This window comes from Rhinolophus sinicus, linkage group LG09, assembly GCF_036562045.2.
Source record: "Rhinolophus sinicus isolate RSC01 linkage group LG09, ASM3656204v1, whole genome shotgun sequence".
Taxonomy (NCBI): Eukaryota; Metazoa; Chordata; class Mammalia; order Chiroptera; family Rhinolophidae; genus Rhinolophus; species Rhinolophus sinicus.
Window position 1 is genome coordinate 67,011,107 of NC_133758.1, and position 24,251 is coordinate 67,035,357.

General features: G+C 34.2%; 2 protein-coding genes across 3 annotated transcripts in view; one reads left to right on the top strand and one right to left on the bottom strand.

The window, feature by feature from the left end:
- COG5 (component of oligomeric golgi complex 5) overlaps nucleotides 1-24,251 on the top strand; it is a 310,758-nt gene that overhangs the window by 65,046 nt on the left and 221,461 nt on the right. The gene's annotated exons all lie outside the window — the stretch shown is intronic.
- On the bottom strand, nucleotides 210-6,721 carry GPR22 (G protein-coupled receptor 22). 2 transcript variants are annotated; one of them, XM_019745329.2, is made up of 3 exons: nucleotides 6,311-6,721; nucleotides 5,103-5,365; nucleotides 210-2,665 (listed from the first exon to the last, which is right to left on the bottom strand). In XM_019745329.2, exon 3 carries the CDS (start codon nucleotides 2,638-2,640, stop codon nucleotides 1,339-1,341), a length of 1,302 nt encoding a protein of 433 aa, XP_019600888.2. In that variant the 5' UTR covers nucleotides 2,641-2,665; nucleotides 5,103-5,365; nucleotides 6,311-6,721; the 3' UTR covers nucleotides 210-1,338. The 2 variants fall into 2 exon arrangements, with proteins under 2 accessions (XP_019600888.2, XP_019600887.2); XM_019745328.2 differs by having other exon boundaries at nucleotides 4,333-5,365.

A 24,251-nucleotide genomic window follows, 5' to 3' on the forward strand; every position in this document is an offset into this window, starting at 1 on the left:
GTTTTTCTGATGCAGTGATACTTAATGCTCATTGATAGGTCATTGATAGATTATAACAGTTGGAAAATATTTGTTTGATTTGAATTCCCAAACCTGCTATCTAGTTAGGATTAGTAATTTCATAGTTTCCCGACATGAATTGAGGGTTGGAGACAAGATGCTTCAAGTTAAATTAAGTAGTGTGGAGTAAAAAACAACAAAAAAAACCACAAGATTTATTGCCACTTTAATGATTTTCTGAGTGGAAATAGAGCTACTATTGTATTTTGAAGCATTTGGGAGCTATGATAGAGTAAAAACATTGTGTAAATTGTATTACTCTAAAGTTGCTTTATATCTAAAATTAGAAATAGTTGGCTTTGTTAAGCTTTTCTACAATGATACAGTTTTATTTTTCCTTGTATTCAGATTTTAATAGTTAACTTCTATTATACAAAAAGGCCAACTTGAATAAAGTTAGGAAGTCAGTTTATTTTAATGCACTCTTTTTACCAGCCTACTATATTAATTCAGAGCATTTGGCTTAGACTCAAACAAATTGAGAAAGGAAGAAAAAAACTAGTGCTTTAGTATTCTTCCTTCTCTTTATTGTCAGTTCATTTGTGTATTATAGGCATAGTGCCCTTGAACTTAGAAAATCAATCTCTTTTTTCATAATAAAATTTAATTTCAAAGTTTCCCTATCTTGGTATGCATATACAGGTTACTTGTTTTTGATTCTTGAGTTTTAAAATCCTGATAAAGCCTATAATTTCTACATTACAAAAGGATAAAGTTTTGTACATAGTTCATTATTTTTGATGCATCAAATGTTATAGCAAGTTGACTGTACCAGAAAACATAATATAGTGATACAGAAAATCCTGGATTATTTTGATTGTTTGGAGCTCATAATTTTGGTTCTTACATTAAAATGCTATTCCAGTTGTCATTATACAAATATATCTGTAGTTTGTGGCTTAGAAATAGTACACTTTATAAAAACAAAACAACACAAAACCCAAGGATACCTGTGTCAGTTACATTTTAAAGTTTTACATTGTTTTAAGGCTATGTATTTATTCTTTAGAAAATATGACTTACATTAATATCTTCTGGTGGACATAAGATTGACAAAATATACACATGATATTACTTTAACAAACTGCCATGCAGCAAATACAATAAGTTATGAAGAAATTGAATATATATGACTTAATCTAATCTTGACATTTACATTGGAAATTTACAACGTAACCAATATCTAAAATTTTTTTCTTATATTTGGCAGTAATCTCACTTTTTACAATTTAAATTTAAAACTTCTCAATGTGGGTTTGGTGAAACTTAGATTTTTCCTTAGTCTGTAACAACCTGAGGCACTAAACATTTTTCTCTTATTTCACTATCTTCAAAGGTAATTTTTTTGTTTCTCTTAGGGTCTATCCAAGAGTTATGAATTACAGCATTATTGGGCATGGGATCAGCTTCCACTATGGAAACGACCCGCTTTTTCATTTTACTTTTCAAGACTTTTTGAAATTTTTGTCTAGTGAATGCATATAAGAGAGGGTGAAATATAGTTGTTCCATAAGCCATGACTAAAAAACACAACCTTAATTTTACTAAAAGGTCACTTGGGCCTAAACATAAAATGGTGGTATTTAAAACAGAGATTGGTGTCCAGCAGAGAAGAAATGTAGAAATAATCAATAAAGACATTCTGAAAACTCTTTTTTGCCTTTCTCGTCGTTCACGGTGTCGTTTCACAGCTCGCCGGAGGGCAATTATTACAGAGACTGAAGTTCTTACACCAAAGACTACGTTTCTCCCACCACCGCTTTGTGACATGTCTGTAGTCTCATGTTGCGTGGTTAGAGAAATTGTCTTTTTCTTTCTTGTTTTCTTCTTCTGCCCTGTTGAAAATCTGGTGCCTATTCGAATGTTAAGAGCCTGCAGTATTTTGGTGTATGTGATTAACATCACTATGACCGTGGCAAAGAATATTGGAATCTGTACTAGCAGGTGGTAATACATCCCCAGTTCCGTGTAGTATTCATTTGTACTGACACACAATAGTGTCTTGTTTTCCCATGTACTTCCACTTTGAAGACTGAAGAAATTTACCTCAATAAAGGGAATCAGGAAAGAGAAAAAGGAAAAAATCCAAATGGATATCATTAACATTACAGCTCTGCCCATTGTCAGAATTCGGTTTGCAGGTTTTACAGAGATGTCATATCTGTCCAAAGTGATAGCAAAAACGTTGATTGCTGTTGAGACACTTGCAAAAGATACACAGGCCTCATGGAAACAGCAGATGAGAGCAGTGTTACTTTCCAGTGAAAGCAGAAGGATAACTATAGTTAGAGGAATACATCCCACACAAATTATTACATCAAGTACATGAAGATTCATTGTAATAATGTTACTGACAGAGTTGATTAAGTTGGATTTCATGCAGTAAAGTACCAGCACGGTGAGGTTGCTGCCCAGTCCCAGCACAATTTCTAACATAAGAAATCCGGTGAGAGACACTTGAAAGCTTAATGGATATGATAGTGGTTGGTGCATATTGGTGTTGATGTCATCAATGTCATCTCGAACTGTAATGTTAGATTCAGACTGCATGTTGATTTCCAGAATGGGAGAAAAACACATTCTTTTGGAGCAGTTGGTTTTTTCCCTAGAAAGTGAAATAGAATAAACTCTTTGATATTTGGCAATATAAATGACTTATAAACGTGTCTTTGTAAAAAACAAAACAAAACAAAACTTTTGTGTACTTAATTTTTAAGTTGGAAAACTATTAATGGAAAGTGTAGAATTAGGAAACATCAAAGTTGCATTATTTTGATGTAAAAGGAAGTTGGGTTGGTTCTTCCTTTGAAGAAATATTGTATGGGGATAATGACTCCTATATAGTTCACAATTATTTCATATACTAAAACGTTTTTCCTTATTTGGGTTTTTCAAGCTTCTTATTTCAGATACAGTGTACTTTTGTATAATAAAACTCCCCAGTATGAAAAACTAATTTTAGCTGAGTGTTTTAAGATATCATTTTAAAATGTTGTGAGTAGGTGGGAAATAAACGTTGTTTTAGTATGTTCTAGCATAATTAGCGTAGGTGTAATTATTCCTATGAAATTTCAAAGGAACAGGACAAGTGTTCATTTAAAATGATAAATGGCATGAGTGCTAGTTGGCTTTAAACCATTTTGTTCCTGTTCTTGATTGAAATTCATATTCACAAGTCGACAGTGTGATTAGGATATTTGGAGTTTTTTCCCGACAGAAGTAGGCAAAGGATAAATATTTCATATTTCACAGTTAAAATGCTCACTGAACTTTATAATGGGCAAACTTATGAAAATTGAAAGAAAAAGGACATTATGTTAAAGTGCCACAAAGCTGGGTCAAAGCAGAATAATTACTCCTATGAATGATTTATTTTGTGACCACACCCGCTTGTATCTTGTGGAAGGAGACAATTGAAAGTTAATATCATACTAAGAAATAGCTATTTTGAAGTGGTTTAAAAGAATACATTAGTTGATTTTGTTTGTTTAAGCAGAATTTTTAAAGTAAATAAATGAAATTTTAGGGAAAAGGAGCATCTGAAGCCCATTTTCTGAGGAATTTTTAAAGTTACACATTTCCTCTGAAACCTTTTTTATAAATCACTCAGTGTATATAATTTTGAGGAAACTTAGAAAAACAGAAAAAAAAACTCTTGCTAGTTCATGCAAATCTACATTTTAATTTATAGAGGTTTAGAGTAATTTATAAAAATAATGTGTGATTTTCTGGGCTGAAATGTCAGTAACCATTAGTATAATCAGTTAAAATATAAAATCATACAACCAACTATATTTCACATTTCAAGTACAGCTTTTCGATTGCAAAATCATAATTAAACAAATTATAAAAGCTAATAATTTTCAGAACTCATGTTAACCTTTCACTTGATGTAACCTTTTACGAGTTTTAGAATACAATTTTATTTATGCACATTATTTTAGGGGTAATATTTCAGAAACACAAATGACAGCAATATTAATTTCTTTTGAGTTTGGTATAAAGTATTACTAAAGGCACATATTCAATCAAGTAGTGAAGGTCTTAGCTAACACTGAAATTCTGTAGAAATGGAAAAATTCAAGTGTGCCAAATTTTCTGAACTGCCAGATTAAACATCAGGTCTTTGTCACATCAGTTAGATTTACAAGTAAATAAAGCAGAAATATCTAGTTAGATGATAACTAAGAAAAATGCATCCCCTCTAGAGCAAGATTCTTTTCTTTTGTAAATGTTAACCGTGTGGTGGGGTGCATGCATCTTCTGACCTACCTGTTTGCTCTTGCCTCATGTGCCTTTTGGCTCATTATAGCAGTTTTTCACAAATTGAAACATGATGTCATTGACAGATTTTGACATGAAGTTTCACCTGACAACAGTAAAGGAGCTGTGTTTTATTTCATGTCTTGTAGGAATTCTTTCATTTTCTCTCCAGTACTTCAATTGCATGAATTGTGAGATTTAGTTGGCTGATGGATTTCTAAAGACCAGTACAAAACATTTGTGTTTGCTTTGCCTTAAAAAGTCATGACCAATAGAAACTTCCTCAAATGATAGGAACTATTAATATGTTTCTCTTTGCGGGAATATATGATAGCGTTTCTTTATTTTTCAGAACATGTGAAAACAAAACAGGAAACATAAGGTTTCTAGCTCCTAAAATGTATTTAGACATCCTTTTCTTACAAAGTGTTTCTATAGCAGTTCTGATTATTTTGAAATGATTTCTTGATCACATAACTTGCTTTATATTATAAATCCAGTCCATGTTCTTTTGATAAAAACCATCTGCTATTTAATTTGGTTTGTTTTCATTAGAAGAGGATACATAATTGGTCATAAAACTCCGATGGAAAAATCCTTTAGTAATAATCAATTGGCACGAATATCTGAAATTACTTGCTAAAGCTTCATTTAGCTTGCTGGTAGGTATTGTATGGCATTCTCATTTTGGCAATCCATGTTTCATTGTTTCGTTAAGAATCAGTAGCTCCACAATTCTGGTATATTAAAGTATAAACTCCCTCTTTAAAAATGCTCACCATTTTGTCTTCAGGCTTTTGCAATTATGTTGTGTTTCTTTTTGTGGCTATTTTATACTGTATCTTCTTAGGATGATAACTGTCAACGTGTTATGTCCCAGCAGTAAGGCAGACCTGTATTCTCTGGCTTTAACTCCTTAGTGTCTTAAAATCATGTTTACAAGAATATCCTGCAGTTTATGGTTCAGACAGCTAGGGAGATACTCGGTCAGTTGCATTCTTCATATTGTTGGTTGTAAGTACTGAATTAACTGCTGTGGGCCCTTGTGAGAAAGAAAAAAATGGTTAAGAAATAGGGTTCCTAATAATTTCCAATTAATTGAAAGTTTATTTTGTTTATTTTAATACCATATATAGTATTTGTTATTAAAGTAAAAGCAAACTGTATTATTAGAGCCACAATTACATATTAATTTAAGGGTTTCTTTAAGTAAAATATTATGTTTTGTTAACAAGGATTGTAAATATTATGTTACTTAATAAGAGTTAACATTACAAATATAACCAAGAAAGAAAATGTGTTTTTCAAACTAATTGATTTCTGCTCTCATTTTAGAAGCAAATCTGTATTTTCAGAGATTATGAGCAATTAGCATATACTAAACATACTGTCATTCCCTCATGTCTTTATAAGAGATTTAACAATATTTCTTGTTGTAAAATACTGTTGCTTGCTATATTAGCACATGGTTTGAATTTTAACTGATTAAAATAGATTTCATGATATTATAAATTTCCATTGGTGAATTGTTCATGTAATTGAAATACAATAAAAGATAATGCAAAATGTAACTGCAAATTATATAATTTTCAATGACCACGTCCAATGATAAACTTAACTGAAAATTGAGTAATAAGTAATAGCTAAATAGTAAACCTGGTTCTTTTAAGAAATATAAGCATTTTTTGAACACTTGAGAAAAACTGATGACATTAAGAATACTTAGTATATCTGAAGTAGCTTAAAAGCTGATGTCTTCATAGTGAATCAACAAAGAATATTCTTTGTACTTAACATAATATTCTAAAAAATTACATTTAAAATATATCATATCTTAAAAGAAATAGATCTTTAAAAATACATGTTTAACAATAAGTAGAATTAAGCAAATAAACTCCTAAAAATCAGGCTGAAATTTTTCAAAGTAATTTTACCCACTACGCTGGTTCAGAAGCATCTGCATACTATAAGAAGGAGCACGTCTTACCTCCGCTAAAGATTTGATAAATTCTTGATGCAGTTGAAGCATTTCCAGTTTTGATTGATTCATGTTGTTCACTTGTTAGTAGAGGACTTGGGGAAGAGGGTCATAAACGTCTCTTCGAAGAGACCTTAATGGAAATGTGTCTTTACTGTGCCATTGTTTCAGCACTACTGCTAATGTATGGAGCATGTCGTGCTGCTGAGGGCTGCTGCAGTCTCTCACTCTTCCTACTGTGCAATCGATAAGCATCTCAAAATGCATAATGAAAGTCATTTAACATGCTGAAGGCTTCTTGTCTCCAGAGACAGCATTTAGATTCAGTCTTTCTGAAAAGGAAAGGCACTGCTTTTCAGAGGAAAGCCTGCTCTGGGCAGCTTTTGCAGAATGACAGCCTACCTTGTCGCTTCTCTCCACTGCAGAGAGATGCAGTGCGTTCACTAATTTTGATTGGTCAGTTGTGTTGGGCTCCAACTATGCTTCATATGTATAGCAGGGTTCCCCCCTCCTCCCCCGCCCCGCCACTATTTTTATATAAGGATGCTTTTTAAAAGGCTATAAGTAGTTGTACCTTGCACTTAAATAGAACATGAGTAAATTAGTCTTTTGAAACTGTGTATTCTGTTCTGGTTTGTTGTCCATTTATGCAAAATATTAACAAATGCTGGGAGGTGGGGGGGCTCGAGAGAATTCACATAGTAAGAGTACATATTCTTTTTAAATCCTGGATAATAGCACTTGAGAATATTTTAGTCATATATAGTATATATATGTTTTTGGTTGAGATTCTTTGTTCTACAGGTAGAAAGGCACTGCATCTTTACTGTGAACCACGTTGAATTTTAATTAGTTTGCTTGTATTCGAGTCGTCTCCTCTCTGTATTCCAACTTCTTGTGACCATCTCAAAGTGTTAAACATTGTTATGACAGCAGTATTCATTCATTCAGGTGTTCATTCATTCATTCAAAACATTAATCAGATTATTCTAAGGTGATTATATCCTAAAATATTTTCTAAAAATACTCTAAGTGTGCAAAGATTTAATCATGTGCATTACTTTCTAGGTTACTCCTCAGTCTTCACCTTAGGGAACCCTTTTATTCAATAGCTATATACTGATCATTTGCTGTAATATTTTATTTCAACTGGCTATTTCTGTTTCACCTGGGCACTTTTAGAGGATTGCTCTGTCCTGAGTATGCTAATTTATTGGGTAAATACATTAGTAAAGGAAAAAGGGAGTTAGCTACATGTCTTCATAAATTATAAAGCTAAATTATTTTGAGATAGATATGCTGTCAAAAGAATAAAAACAGTGGTATAGTTCATAATTAACTTAAAAGATTACTTTAAAATTAAATTTCTATTAACTTTGGTTACCTATACATAATTTTCTATTCTCAAAATAGAGAATTTTTTTAGACTTTAGTAATATAAAGTGGCTGTATTTTATATGTGTTGATAAAATAGAAGAAGACTTGTTGCAAATGATGGAATTATTATTTATCATCGCTTATTCCATTATTTTAGGAATATTAGTGATTCTCATTTATTAAAAGGTATGCTAAATTTTAAATTTGTAATTGGAATTATTCTTTCATAAATTTGTAAAGCAGTATACCTTTTTGTAATCTGACAAAGGTGTTTAAACCTCACGGGCTGGCTGAGTAGTATATAAGTTTTGAATTGCATTTTTGTAGAAGTTGAGAGTAATGTGGTACAAAATTTTGTTGTGAGTTTCTAAAATTTTCTGCACAACTTTGTGTAGCAAGGCTTTGGTAATGCCCCAAATTAAAATGTTGTGCTACTTACTTTTCCTGCGTTTTCAAAGTTGGAGGAAAGGATCTTGTTAGAATGCCAACTGTGTTGAAAGATAGTGTGAATATGCGCACACATGTTATTTGAAGCTTAAAACTAAAACCAGAGAAAAGACATTAGCATCAGTTGAAACTTGTGGGGATGAGAAATTATTGACAAGTGAAATACATATTATGCTTTTCTGCCAGAGTTCAAGTATTTGCTTATGTTTATCATTAAAATAAATATCCCCATGAAGTAGAGGAAACCAAGGTACAGAGAAGTTGAATAACTTAAAAAAGTCGAGGTAGGTTAGTAGCAGAGCCAGTGTTAAAACTGTGTAGACTCCCCTCTTATAGCTGGCCCTGTCCCTTTGGAAAATTCTGAAAATACTTGAGACTTAGAATTGGATGCTCTGGGTTCAGACACTACTTATTAGTTACATGATTTTTGGAAAGTCAAACATTTTCTAGGTCACAAAATAGCTTTGATTCTTTCTATTGTCTATGGTTTAACTCTCTGTGAGACAGTATTTCCAAGTTAAATTCAGTCTGATTTGTAAAAACAAATTCTGGGATCTCTGTAAAAAGTAATGGCAGCAAAAAAGCTCAGATCTTGAGATTGCTTTCTGTTCCCTGTGCAAGTGACTTGTGGTTAAGAATACACAATGTATTACAAACAATTTTTTTATTGCACATAATGCCTAGTGTTTTCTTTTTAAACACTGCAAAATGGTTTGGTGATTACAAGGTTCTCTGATTTCTTAGCAGGATAATCCTAACTTCCTTTGTCTTTAACAAAGATGAAAATATCTAAACCACTGGATTGAAAAGCAGATGATATTATTTTCATGAAAAAAATTAATATCAAATTACATATGTCAGAATTTACATTTTCACACTTGTGCATTAAATATATTTTGTATTCATATAGGATATTAATTTTGAAAAATGCTACAATTGGTGATTTAAAACCAAATTTTATATGTCATAAAATAACTTTATAGATTAACTATTAATTAATTAATAATCTGGTAAAGCAGTTTAACTTTTCTAATGATAACTAAGCAACAGATATGAATCCAACCCTAAATGTCTCTATTAAAATTCTTTTTCACAAGTTATATTTTTCTTTACAGTTTGATTTCATAGGAATTTTAATTCCTAAAATTATTGATATGGGAGCCTTTAATATTTAGTTTTATACATTTGCCCCCTTAAGTTTGGACAACTGTGAGTGTTCGAAAGTAGATTATTGTTTGTATTTACATTGCACTATCTCATATCATTCTATCCAGCTTGTGTCTGGCTAGTTCTGATGCTACATTTTTGATGATGCTGAGTTTGTATGAAAAAAACCTCAACTTTACAAAATATTGGAATTAACCACAAATGAAAGTGCTTTGAAACTGTTTACAAAGCATATGTGCAAAAGCTGTTTCTAATTGCTGAAAAATCACTTTTTAATTGCATTGCTTGAAGGGTGCTTTTTCAATGAATACTTAACAAGGCTAACTCTCAACTCTCTCTGATACTGGAGCCCAAGGAAGACAGGATTATTTCGGTTTAAAGCCAATTCAAAAATTTCATTTAGCTTCTCAACTTTAAATTTCTTTTACAACAGATGTTTTACCAGAAAAAGAGAAATGGACCATCTGCTGAATCATCCATCAAGTGGGGAGTAGCTACGGTAGTAGAGAATCAATAGCATTGGTAATTCATTATCCATAAGAGAATAATTGAAAACTGATTAAAATTGGATAAAGTTCATGCATCAAAATTGTACTCTTAACAGAACAATCCATAAAGCATTTTCCCTATCCTTTCCTATTTCACCTAAATTGGGCATTTAAAATTTTTCATACTATGTATTTGTGAGTTATTTGTCAGCATCACATATACTATAAAAGTAAATACATGGCATTTATTTCCATTTTCTCATCCAAACCTAGAGTTTGGACCCTAGGACTATTACTATTTTTTTTATCTCTTTCTGTTGTCCTACTGTTGGCATGTTGTCTTTGGCTCTTTGTCCAGATTATTACCACCTCTGCCCCCAATTTTCTGGCTTACTGTTTTGACTGCCTTATATCCTTCTTTGCATCCTTAAATACTATGGGTTTTGTTGATGTTTTTCTCTTATATTTTCATCAAAGAATTACACAAACCATCATGTTTGTTCGTTTCCCTCCCACATTAGTTTCTTTTAGTTACTTCATTTTTTTGCGTAATTTCTCCTGTTGTAGGTTATTATGCAGAATCAAATTCATTTCTGTATCTTGAAACCAAGTCAGTTGATGAACTAGATTATATGTTTAACAGAGCTATGGGAAACCCCCTCTTCTGTGCTGTTATGAGTCCTGTGCTCTGATAGCAGGCATAGCTGAATGGCTGTCTGTGAACTAGAGGTCTATTGTTGAAATTAGTTAAACGCATAATGCTTTTGTAAGAAGGCTGCTATCTGCTATGTACAAAGTCAGAGAGTGGTAGAATTCTATTATAGACATAGTAATTTCCACAGTACTATTTGGGGCATCCATTTGGGAAAACGGATGCATTTTAAGCATTTACTAATAATAGTTAAAGGCTATGCTTGCTAGTGACTTCCTGCTGGCAAAACTCAGCAGTGTACGTCAGTTACTGCTGCCACTAGTTCCACTTAGGGGTAGACTGTCTACAACAAGTCCTGCTAGTATCTACACAAAGTTCTGTGATTTTGATTAGTATTGCAGAGGATTTATGGATAAATATGTGGAGAAGTGACATCTTAATAGCACTGAGTCTTCCAATTTATGGATACACTATCTCTATTATTGTTAGGTCTTACTTGATTTATCAGTGTTTTATAGCATTTAGCTTATAGACCCTGCAAGTATTTTGCTAGATTTGTACCTAATTATTTTATTTCTTTAGTACTATTTGAGTAGCACCTATTTTTTTGAAACGAAATTCCAATTGTTTATTTTTAATATATAGAGATGCTTTTTTTTTTCTTTTTGTATATTGACGTAGTGTTCTGCAACTTTACTAAACTTAGATACTAGTCTTGGAACCTTTTTGTGAATTATATAGTATTTTTTTTATCTAAACGATGCCTTATGCAAATAGAGATAATTTACTTCTTCTTTGAACCACATGTGACTTCTATTTCTTTATATGCCTTATTGTACTGCCTCAGACCTCTGGTATTAGATTTGACAGGATTGTATGGGGGAGAAGCTAACTGTCCTGAGCATCCCTGACTGGGGCATGCTCGATAATTGATGAGTATGCTAATAATGCAAAGACCTTACTGTTCTTTGCTTGGTCCATTTCTCTGACCTTGATGGATGTAATAATTAGTCCCCAGGCAAAGAGCACACTTGCGTCTGCTTGTTATGACAATGGTAAATGTTTTCAAGTTCAGTATTCTTCTGCTGTGATGCAAACCCACTGTATACAGGGTATCCACCAAGGCCCCTCTGCCAGGGGACTTGCAGGGGATGGTGAACTGTCCCTCAGATGACCCTCATACTGCTTGCTGTGTCAGGGGTAATAAAGTCCTATGACATCCGCCAGCATCCATGACAGAAACATCATAGCTTTGTAACTTGCAAGTAAGGTAAAATTCTAGACCTATCACAAGTTTTGACAGTTTTGGCAACAAGGATGTGATGTTGACAGAAATATTGCTTTCTGCAAGAGAAGAGAGAAGGGCCCTGTGTGCCAGTTTAGGGAATTTGAGATCTGGCAGCAAATGTCTTGTTTAAGTGGTGGGCTAATAGGTTCCATACTGACTTAACCTGCTAATAAATTTTCAGAAGCTAAGGAGTGAGAGGTGGAATTAAGCAAAGCTTCCTGAGTGGTGCTTTTGGTCACTGCCCACTCTCTAGGCCAGAGGAGGAAAGAATGTTATTGCACCAGTAAGGCAACAAGACTCCAGATCCCAGGCAAAAGGCAGTAAGTATGGCTGTGGCTGCTGAATCAAAGGGTCCCCGGAGCTAAAATAAAAGGTGTCAGCATTGGGGATATCCAGAGCTTTGGTGAGACTGAATACACTGTAAGTTCATTTGTTGAATCCAAGTTGGCAACCACTTGAAAGTGAATGTACATGGGCAAGTTTGCCTATTGGTGCCGAGCTGCTCTTCCCTTCTTTGCCTCTGATGCCTCTTCCCCTCTACTCTAACCTCAGCTGCTTACGGTCAAAGACAAGTGTGGTAGGAAACTTCACCGAAGGGGAGGGATCCAAAGTTGGATAGCTCGTTGGATAGAGGTGCCCAAGACCCCGTCCTACCAGGTCCTGGGGGGAGAAAGCACAGTAAGTGGCAGGGGAGGCCGATGGTACTGCTGGCTGCGGGGTGGGGCGGGGCCCAGGCCTAGACACTTGCAGGAGCTCGGAGCTCCTGAGGGAAGAAGTGGCACCAGCCCTGCGGTGAGGACCAAGCAGGAGAAATGGCCCCACTGCACAGCCCTCCTCTGTAGGTTGACCTCCCCCACTACCCTGTACTTGCTGTGCCCCTGGTCAGAAAATAACGTTATCTCTTGGGAGCTGTGGCTTTAGTCCTTTTTGTATGTGTGTTCCTGCAGAGGGAAAAACACATAAATTCAAGGAAAGGTGAATGTGGGTGGAGTCTCCGCCTATGCAGTGTACTGTTGTTCCTGCTACCTCCGCCAAATGTGTATTTGGTGTGGACATCTTTTATGTGCTTGTACTGTGAATGCTTGTAAGTTCACAGGAGATTCTCCCACTCGCGGCTGCTGCATGTCCTCTGCCTAGGGGATCCAGCACAAACTGGAGCATCCCAGGAGGCAGGAAAAGAAAATCACAGCTTTTGTTGTGACTTTGTGGCTGCCAAAGTACTCAGGGCGTTTCTTAGTACAGCAGTGCCACCTGCCTGACCCAGCCACCAAGTGCACCTCCTGTGAAGGCCTACTGCCAAAGTCATGCTAAAAAGCAGCACCTGACCCGTAGATGCTTTGTGACTCTCCAGCCCGATGTAACCGTTTCAGGGTAGGTTAACTCATACTTGACTGCTAACAAGAAAAGGGCCCAGTAGACTTCAATGATCAAATGAAAATGGTTTGTTCCGGGGTGGGGGGACACCTCTCCTGGCCTTAGTGTCACTGTGGTTTTGCATGAAGGGGTGGAAGCAACCCCTCTTGGGGAAAACTTTTTCTCACTCTACCACCTGAAGCAAAGCCACTGGCTCAATGGGGCCACAGAAGTTCCGGTAAATACTTGATGGTTCAGCCAGGCTGGAAACTGATGTATCCATTGTGCTGCTGCAGCTGTTGCACCTCAGTGCCAGGTACAGAAAACGGAGTGGATGTGACCTCTCCGCTGCATTCTCAGAGCTCTGACCCTTCATTAACGTTGGCATATTTTACTGACTCATGGGCTGCTGCCAGTAGCCTACCTTCAGGTGTGCCACTTGGAAGACCTACAGATTTAAAACATCTCTGATTAGGGCGGCAAACTATAGAAATGGATTGCAGCTCTCACACAGTTTGGGTCACTCAAGTCTGTGCTCAGATTGCTGCCATTTCTACCTGGATTCATTATTGTATTGGATATAGCAACTGGTCAACCACTGTGTCCTGGCTTCCGGAAGGGGACTCCTCAGTGGCCCTTTTTTCAGGAATTCCTTTGCCTTTCTCAGGGTTATAGGGTTTCTTTGTTCTTTCCTTCCCCTAGCTCTAATGGGTTTTCAGCACTACCCCGAGAGTGATGGAGTTTGTTGCATTTCCTTCGGTAGTTTTAGGCTTTTCTCTCTTGTATTAGGTGTGGTGGAAGGATCCAGGCTGGACTCCATGTCCTTTTCTCAGTGGTTGCTGTCCTCTTCCACGTCTGCACCATGAGGGATGCTTTCTCACCCTCTTACTCTGCATCCAGTGTTTTTAGTGTGCATCTGGTGAGGTCTGTGAAGAACTGCTCAATGGGTATGCCTTCCCTTTGTGTTCTATTTTCTCACTAGTACACACTCAGCGGTTAGCTATTCATTAACAATTTCAGCTGAATTATTTTTAGTGGAGTCAAGTGTTGGCTTCACAGATACTCAAGTGTTCAAGTCTCATTTGTGTTTTAAGGCACCTGGTTTTCCTTAGAGTTTGGGTGGGTTGGTTGCGCTATAACTTTAGCTCTCCTGGCTATTTACCATGATAATAGATTAATTTCATGACCCTACTTGGTCATGATTGATTGATTACCCTTTGAAATATTGCATGCTTTTATTTGCATTATTATTATTTTTTTAAATTTATTTATTTATTTATTTATTTATTTTTAATTAAATTTATTGGGGTGACAATTGTTAGTAAAATTACATAGATTTCTATTTGCATTATTTTGATAAGGTCTTTTGCTTGTGTGTCATTTTCTTTTATTGTAATGTTTTTGTCTGGTTTTGAAATCAGGACAATGTTGGATTCATGAAATGAATTGAAAAATGTTTCCTCATCCTCTAGTTTTAAAAAAGTATGTAGCATCAGTACTAGTTCGTTCCTAAATGTTTGATAGAATTCAATAGAGAAGACATTTGAGCCAGGAGACTTTATGTTGTTTTATGTTTTTAATTATAAATTCAAATAATTTTATAGATAGCAGATTAAATTTTTCAATTTTTCTGTGTCTATTTTAGTGATAAATATCTTTCAAATAATTTATATCACTTAATTTGCCAAACTTGTTGGCATCTATTTGTTTGTAACATATTATATTTTAATATATGTAGGATTGGAACTGGTATCTTCCCTTTTATTACTTATAGCGGAAATTTGTATTTTTTTCTTTGTCAGTGTGTCTAGAGGTTTGTCACTTTTACTAATCTTTTCAAATAACTAACTTTTGATTTCATTGTTCTTTATCTACTTTATTGATTTCTGCTCTTACCTTTAGTATTTCCTTCCTTTTACTACTTTGGTGAAAGTGTTGTTAATAGATTTTGATCTTATTTAAAACGTGCTTAGTACAGCTTTACCTACATCACACAAATTTTAACATTGTATTTTATAATAGTTCAGTTTGTTCTCTGATTTCCCTTGTATTTCTTTGCTGACACATGGGTTATTTAAAAGTGTGTTTTTCAATTTTTCAGATATTTGTGATTTTTGTAATTTTTTTGTTATTTCAAATTTAATTTTACATGGTTAGAGAACATACTTTGTACAATTTCAGTTTTTAAAAACTTGTTTAGGTTTGTTTAAAGGTCCAGAATATGGCTTTAAACTGCCTTGTTGAATGTTCCATGTACTCTTAAAAATAGTTTTTTCCCCCGTTCTTCTTGGGTATAGAATTCTATAAATGTCACGTAGGTCAAGTTAATAAATACCGTATTTTGCTCTGTATAATGTGTACTTTTTTGCCCAAACTTGTGAGGGAAAAATAAGGAGGCACATTATACATGGGTAGTCCTAATTCTGTATCTATATAAATGTTTTTAATTCTTTTATTTATACTTATGGGTTAAAAGTGTAACTCTAGAAATCAATAACAATATCTGTATGCAAAATAATACCCTGGACTATGATCGTCGGTTTTGTTGAACTTATGACGAACTTACAAGTACGAAGAGTTCTTGGCCTTGTATGATGTATAAATATCGTAAATTTGTTACCGGTACGTAAAGTATCTTGTACCTTGTATCTGTTCTTGTGTTTTGTAATTATTTGTTACATAAAATTTCTTGTACCATAATATGTTAAAAATGCGAAAAATTCCTTTATAATACAGAAAACAAATACCGAAATATAAACAAATAAAAATTTGAATTAAAAAATTAAAACGTTGGTGATGGAAGGAGAACTGACTCTGGGTGGTGAACACACAATGGGATTTATAGATGATGTAATACAGAATTGTACACCTGAAATCTATGTAATTTTACTAACAATTGTCACCCCAATAAATTAAAAAAATAAACTAAAAAAAAAAAAAATTGAAACGAAATATTTTTTTTCGTGCAAGTTTGGACCAAAAACATGAGTGTGCATTACACTTGGCAAAATGTGTGTTGCTTTTTATTCAGATTTTCTCTCGCCTTACTGATTTTCTATTTATTTGTTTTATTAGCTTTTTACTGAAAGAGTGGTTGTGAGGTTCTCAGTTATAATTCTGGGTTTGTCTGTTTCTCCTTTCATTTTTTCCAGTTTTTGCGTCATGCATTTTTATTGGGTGCGTGCACATTGTAGAGTGTTATGAAATATATGTCTTTAGCCCTAATAATATTTCATGTTCTAATGTCTGTTATAAATGTCGCTACTCCAGGTTTGTTTTGATATGGTTTATATCATATATATATTTTCTCAATCTTTTATTCTTAACTCTTCTGTGTCTTTATTTTTAAGGTGTGTCTTCTGTAGACAGTAGTAGTTTGCTTTAATTCCATTCTGATTTCTGTCTTTTAATTGGACTGCAGAGCATTTACAGTTAATATAATTTCCCATATGTTGTAGTTTAAGTCTTACACTTCGCACTTGTTTTGATTGTTCTAGGTATTCTTTATTCACTTGCTCTTGCTTTTCTACCATCATTTTTCTTGCTTTTTACCATCTTTTGGAATAAGTAATCTTTATTGCTCAATTTTTACTATTCCAAATAAAATTGATTAGTAAAAATGGAATAATAATAATCGCTACTTTTACTAGTTAATGAATAAATAAAATACAATAGTAATAAATAAAACGGAATAGTAAATAGTCTATTGATTTATTAGGTCTTTTAGTTTTCTTATTTTGGTGTGTGTTTTAGGTTTTATAATATATATGTTTAACTTATCATAGTCTACTTAGAATAGATAACATCATATATAATGTTACATCATTGCTATAATATCATTTCCTTTGTCCCTCTTCCATTTTTTGTGCTTTCATTACTATTTTTGTTTTAAATAGCCAATTATCTTATAAATAAATTTTAAAGAAACAATTTTATATTTAGCACATATTTCTAATACTTCATTTCTTTTTGTACATCAGAGATTCTTCCTTCAGTCTGAAGAACTTTGACCTTTTCTTGTACTGCAGGCTTTCTAGCAACGAATTCTTTCTTTTTTGTCAAAAATATATTCCATATGTCTTTACCTTTGACTTATTTTCACTTTATGTAGAGAACTGTATTGAATGTTTTATCATTTAAAAATTATTTTGTTGTTTTCTGGCATGCATAGTTTCTGACAAAAGGCTGTGATCATTCTATCTTTGTTCTTTGCTATACGAGTATAATGTGTCTTTATTCTCTCTGGCCATTTTAAGATTTTCTTTTCATTTCGTTGTTTCCGTAGTTTAAGTACGGTGTGCCTTGGTGTGCTTTCTTTGTGTTTACCTTCCTTCCTTGCTTAGGGTTCACTTATATTCATGGATTTGTGTTGCTTTCCAGGTTAATATTATTCCTGGATCTGTGTGTTGTTGCTGCCACTACTACTATTTGTTGTTTTTGGTTTTTCATCAAGTTTGAAATAAAATAAAAAAATCATCATTTCTTTCTTTAAATACTTTTTCTTTCTCACGTCTTTCCTTTCCTTATGGGACTTTGATAACATGGATTTTAGACTCTTGGTATTGTCCCACATGTCATTGAGGCTCGGTTCATTTGTTTTTTTGTGTTTTTAGTTTGGAAAGATTTGTTCGTTCTGGATTCAGGTTCATCAGCCTTTTCGTTTGTAGTGTCTGATCTGTCTTGAGCCCTTCCAGTGAATTGAAGAAGTTCAAATATTATGTTTTTCAGCCCTACAAGTTTTACTTGATCAATTTTTATAGTTTCTACCGTGTTTCCCTGAATATAAGACCTCCCCCTAAAATAAGCCCCAGTTAAGATCTCAGCCAGACGGACGCATTAGTTTGTTACGATGATGTTCCAGAAGAAGATGACATGATTGTAATTGAATAAATGTAGATTGTTGTACATGAAAAAATAAGACGTCCCCTGAAAATAAGCCCTGTGGAGCAAAAATTAATATAAAACCTGGTCTTGTTTTCAGGGAAACACGGTATTGTCTTCATTGTGTTCATCTTTTTCTTTAAATGTATGGACTCAGTTATAATACATATTTTAAGAACTTTGTCTCTTAATTCCACCATCATTTTGCATCTTGGTAATTCTGATAATTTTTTATTGGATACCGGACATTGTATTTGAACACTATAAATAGATTTTGTTGTCTTGCTTTAATGAATATCAGACAGTCAAGTGACTTGTGAATCAACTTGATACTTTTTAAAAACTTTATTTATTTTTTGTCAATTAGGTTGACATTCAGTATTATTTTATATTAGTTTCAGGTGTAGAGCATAGTGGGAAGACATTTGTATAATTTACAAAGTGATCCCTGTGATAAGTCTAGTACTCACATGGCACCGTGCATAGTTACTCCAATATTATAGACTATATTCCCTATACTGTATTTTACATCCCTGTGACTATTTTGTAATTACCAAATTATAATTCTTAATCTCTTCATCTTTTTCACCCAGCCCCCCAACCCCCTCCCATCTGACAATCATCAGTTTGTTCTCTGTATCTATGATTCTGTTTCTGTTTTGTTTCTTTGTTTATGTTGTTCTTTAGATTCCACATATAAGTGAAATTATATGGTACTTGTCTTTCTCTGTCTGACTTATTTTACTTAGCATAATACTATCTAGGTCCATCCATGTTGTTGCAAACGGTAAGATTTCATTCTTTTTTTTATGGCTGAGGGATATTCCACTGTAGATATATACCACATCTTCTTTATTGAATCATCCATTGATGGGCACTTAAATTGTTTCCATATCTTTGCTATTAAAAATAATGCTGCAATGCACATAGGGGTACATATATCGTTTCAAATTAGTATTTTAGATTTCTTTGGACAACTATCCAGAAGTGGAATTGCTGGGTCATAAGGTAGTTCTGGTTTTAATTTTTTGAGGACACTCCATATTGTTTTCCATAGTGGCTGCACCAGTTTGCAATTCCACTAAGAATGCAGTTTCCTTTCTCCACATTCTAGCCAACATTTGTTGTTTGTTGATGTATTGATGATAGCCATTCCAACAGGTATGGAATGAGGTAATAATCTCATTGTGGTTTTTATTTACATTTTTCTAGTGATGTTCAGCATCTTTTCATATGTCTGTTGGCCATCTGCATGTCCTCTTTGGAGAAATGTCTATTCAGGTTCTCTGCCTATTTTTTAATTGGATTGTTTGATAAATTGCATGAGTTCTTTATATATTTTGTATGTTAACACCTTATCAGATGTATCATTGGTGAATATCTTATCATATTTAGTAGGTTCTCTTCTTGTTTTGATGATTTCCTTTGCTGTGCAAAAACTTTTCAGTTTGATGCAGTCCTGTTTGTTTGCTTTTTTGTTTGTTTCCCATGCCCAAGGAGACAATAGCCAAAAAAATATTAAGAGTGATGTCACAGAACGGTCTCTGTGTTCTAGGAGTTTTATAGTTTTGGGTCTTGCATTTAAGTCTTTAGTCTGTTTTGAGTTTATTCTTGTAAATGGTATCAGAAAGTGGTCTAGTTCTATCTTTTTTTTTTTTTTTTTTTTTTTGCATGTATCTGTCTGTTGTCACGCAGCAGCCTACCCATCTGTCCCCTGGTACCTACCTCTAAAGAAAGAAGAGTCTGTGAGACTGATCCTTTCAGGGACTTTGCTTCACCTTTGTGCTTACACCTTATGTCTCTCTGTTTGGCCCCAAAGGATGGCTGGTTAGTCAATGACGGGTAAGATTCCTCAAGGGAGGAACAACCTAAGACAGGCACAGTCACATAGGGGCCATCTGGAGAACACACGGGGTTGATAGAGATGGGCGTAGACCCCCACCTTCCCCTGGCTAAGGAGAGCTTCTGTCTCTGTGGCTATATTCCTTCCCACAACCTGCTAAGGAAGAGATTCAATGATGTGATAACATCACTTCTCCATCTATTCATATCAGTAAGTTTCAGCATAAAGGTTATGTCTCTTGGGGAGGTACTAAGACATCCTGGGACTTTCGGTTCCGGCTGCTTGCAGGCAACGGTGATTGGTTTGAATCAGTTTCCTAGGATAATGTATGAAATTCACAGACCGCGGAGAAAACAATGTTACTTCCTTGTGTGTACATCAATAAAAGCCACAAGGCGACCCAATTCAGGGCTCTCGGTCCTTTGAAGCTGTGGGACCCTTGGCTCCTAGTGCATAAATCTTATGACTTCTGTTTCTTTCTTAACCCTTCGCCGCCCCTTCTCGTTCTCTCACTGTCTGTGTTGTGCTGGATGCAACGTCTGTCCAGTTTTCTCAACACCATTTATTGAATAGACTGTTTTACACATTGTATATTCTTGACACCTTTCTCATAGATTAATTGATGATATAGTCGTGGGTTTATTTCTGGGCTCTCTATTCTGTTTCATTTATCTATGTATCTTTTTTTATGCTAGTACCATGCTGTTTTGATTACTGTAGCCTTGTAGTATAGTTCGATGTTGGGTAGTTTGAAACCTCCAACTTTGTTTTTCCTTCTCAAGATTGCTATGGCTCTTTGGGGTCTTTTGTGATTCTGTATAAATTTTAGGATTATTTGTTCTAGTTTTTTGAAAAATGCCATTGGTATTTTGATAGGGATTGCATAGAATTTATAGATTGCTTTGGAGAGTACAGACATTTTAACGATGTTAATTCTTGCTGTCCGTAAGCATGGTATATGTTTCCATTCATTTGTATCTTCATTTCTTTCCTTGTCTTATAATTTTCTAAGCACAAGACTTTCACCTTTTTGGTTAAATTCTTAGGTTTTATTTTTTGATGCAATTGTAAATTGTATTGTTTTCTTAATTTCTCTTTGTAATAGTGTGTTATTGGTATATAAAAATACATCCAATTTCTGAATATTAATTTTGTATCCTGCTACTTTACTGAATTTATCAGTTTTTTGGTGGAATCTTCAGGGTTCTCTCTATATAGCACCATCTCATCTGCAAATAATGACAGTTTTCTTTCTTTCCCATTTGGATGCCTTTTGTTTCGTTTTCTTTCTGATTGTTGTGGCTAGGACTTCCAATAGTATGTTGAATAAAAGTGAAGAAAGAAAGTGGACATCCTTGTCTTGTTCCTGACCTTAAGGAAAACACTTTTAGCTTTTCTTGAGTATAATGTTGCTGTGGTTTTGTCATATATGGCCTTCATGATGTTGAGGTATGTTTCCTCTATTCCCACTTTGCTGAGAGTTTTTATCATAAATGGATGCTGGATTTTTGTCAAACACTTTTTCTGCTTCTGTTGATATTGTTATCCTTCATTTTGTTTATGTAGTGTATCATGTTGATTGATTTACAGATACTGAATCAAACTTGAATCCCGGGAGTAAATTCCACTTGGTCATGGTGTATGATCCTTTTAATTAATGTATTTCTGAATTCAGTTTGCTAGTATTTTCTTGAGGGTTTTTACATGTATGTTCATCAGGGATATTGGCCTGTAATTTTCTTTTTCTATAATGTCTTTGTCTGGTTTTGGAATCAGAGTAATGCTGGCCTCATAAAATGAGCTTGGAAGATTTCGTCCATCTTGAAAATTTTGGAATAGTTTGAGAAGGATAGGTGTTAATTCTTTTTTGAACATTTGGTAAAATTCACCTGTGAAACCATCCTGTCTAGCACTTTTGTTTCTTGGGCATTTTTTGATTACTGACTGGATATCATTAGTAGTTATCTGTCTGTTTAGATTTTCTGTTTCTTCTTGACTCTGTCTTAGAAGATTGTACGATTCTAGGAATTTTTCCATTTCTTCCAGATTGTCCAATTTGTTAGCATATAATTGTTCGTAGTATTTTCTTATAATTCTTTGTACTTCTGTGGTTTCAGTTGTCAGTTCTCTTTCATTTCTGATTTTGTTTATTTGTGTCCTCTCTTTTTTTTTGAGGAGTCTGGTTAAGGGTTTATCAACTTTGTTTATCTTTTCAAAGAACCAGCTCTTGGTTTCATTGGTCTTTTGCATTTTTTTTCAAGATTTTTATTAAAATACAGCTAACAAACAATATTAGTTTCAGGTGTACACCATAGTTATTCTAATTAATATACTTAAAGAAGTGATCATCATAAGTCTAGCAACTGTGATACTGTACCACACTATCACAATATTGTTGACTGTATTTCCTATGCTGTATTTTACATCTACATGAATTATTTGTTTGATACCTGGAAATTTGAACCTGTTGTCCCCCTTTATTTTTCCTCCTACTTGTTAAATTTTTCAATTACAGTTGCCATTCATTAATTTATATTAATTTCATAGGTATAACATAGTGGTAAGACATTTATATAATTTAAGAAGTGATCTCCCTGACTAGTACCCACCTGGCACTATACATAGGTATTACCACATTACTGACTGTATTTCATATGCTTTACATCCCCATGACTATTCTATAACTACCAATTTGTACTTCTTAATACCTTCACGTTTTTCACCCTTCTTCCAACTGCTCTCCCATCTATCACTCTGATAAATCTCGTACCCATCTGATACCATACATAATTATTACAATATTATTGACTATATTCCTCGTGCTATACCCTACATCCTCATGACTACTGTATAACAACCAATTTGTACTCTTTAATCCCTTCCCCCCTTTTCATCCACCCCCCTCCAAAATCCTCTCACATCTGGCAACCATCAAAATGTTCTCTGTATCTATTAGTTTGTTTTGTTTATTTTGTTCTTTAGATTCCATGTGTAAGTGAAATCGCATTGCATCTGTCTTTCTCTGTTGACATAATCTACTTTGCACAATACTCTTCATATCCATCCATGCCACCACAGATGGCAAGAATCCAGTCTCTTCCATTGCCAAGCAGTATTCCATTGTATATGAGTATATGTACCACCTCCTCTTTATCCGTTCATCTATTGACAGACACTCAGGCTGCCTCTACATCTTGGCTATTGTAAATACTGCTTCAGTGAACATATGCTGGAAATAGCATTTTGTGTTTCTTAATATAAATACCGAGAAGTGGGATTACTGAGTCCTTCTTTGTCTCTTGTTAAAGACTTTGTTTTAAAGTTGTGTTGTCTGGTATAACTATTGTTACTCCAGCTTTTTTTTTTTCTTTCCATTTTCATGGAATACATTTTCCCTGTTCTTTTACTTTCAGTCTGTGTGTGTTGTTCTATCTGAAGTGAGTCTCCTGTAGGCAGTATATGTCAAGGTCTTGTTTTCTTATCCATTCAGCCACCCTTATTCTTTTGATTGGAGCATTTAATCCATTTACATTGAAAGTAATTGTTGATAGATCTGATAGTTACTGCCATTTTTTTATTCACATTTTTGGTATCTTTTTTTTTCTCTTCATATTCTTGAAGTTTCTCTGAGATTCCTTGTAATACTGGTTTGGTGGCAATGAACTCCTTTAGCTTTTTCTTGTCTGGGAAGCTGTTTATCTCTTCTTGGATTCTAAATGATAACCTTGCTGGGTAGAGTAACCTTGGTTGTAGGTTTTAGCTTTTCATCACTTTGAGTATTTTGTGCAAATGTTTTCTGGCATGTAAAGTTTCTGTTGAGAAATCAGCTGATAGTCTTATAGGAACTACCTTATAGGTAACTAACTGCTTTTCTCTTGCTGCTTTAAGATTCTGTCTTTGTCTTTAACCTTGGGCATTTTAATTATGATGTGTCTTGGTGTGGGTTCATTTTATTTGGGACTCTGTATTTCCTTGGCTTGTTTGTCAATTTTTTTCACCATATTATGGATGTTTTCAGTCATCAGTTTTTCAGATGGGTTCACAGTCCCTTTTTCTCTCTTTTTGGTTCCCCAATGATGCAAATATTGTTATTCTTGGTATTGACCTTTAAACTATGCTCATTTAAAAATTTTTTTTTTCTTTTTGCGTTTCTTTTTGGGTGTTTCTGCTACATTGTCTTCCAAGTTGCTGATTTGATCATCTCCTTTTATGTAATCTGCTATTGATTCCTTTTAGTAGATTCTTCATTTTAGTTATTGTAGTCTTTATTTCTGACTTTTCTGTATGGTTTCTGTGTCCTTTTTTATGTTTCCTATCTTTTTGTTGAAGTTCTCCTTGAGATCATTGAGCATCCTTGTAACCAGTGTTTCGAATTCTTCCTCTGGTAGATTTCTTGTCCTCATTTTGTTTAGTTCATTTTCTGGAGCTTTGTTCTCTTCTTTCAGTTGGGATAT

Coding starts and splice junctions, on each gene's coding strand:
- GPR22 (XM_019745328.2), bottom strand. CDS start 4,367: ATGAGCCAAAAGGCACATGAGGCAAGAGCAAACAG. Junction 2,666..4,332: donor CATGAGGCAAGAGCAAACAG/GTAGGTCAGAAG, acceptor TTCACTTTCTAG/GGAAAAAACCAACTGCTCCA.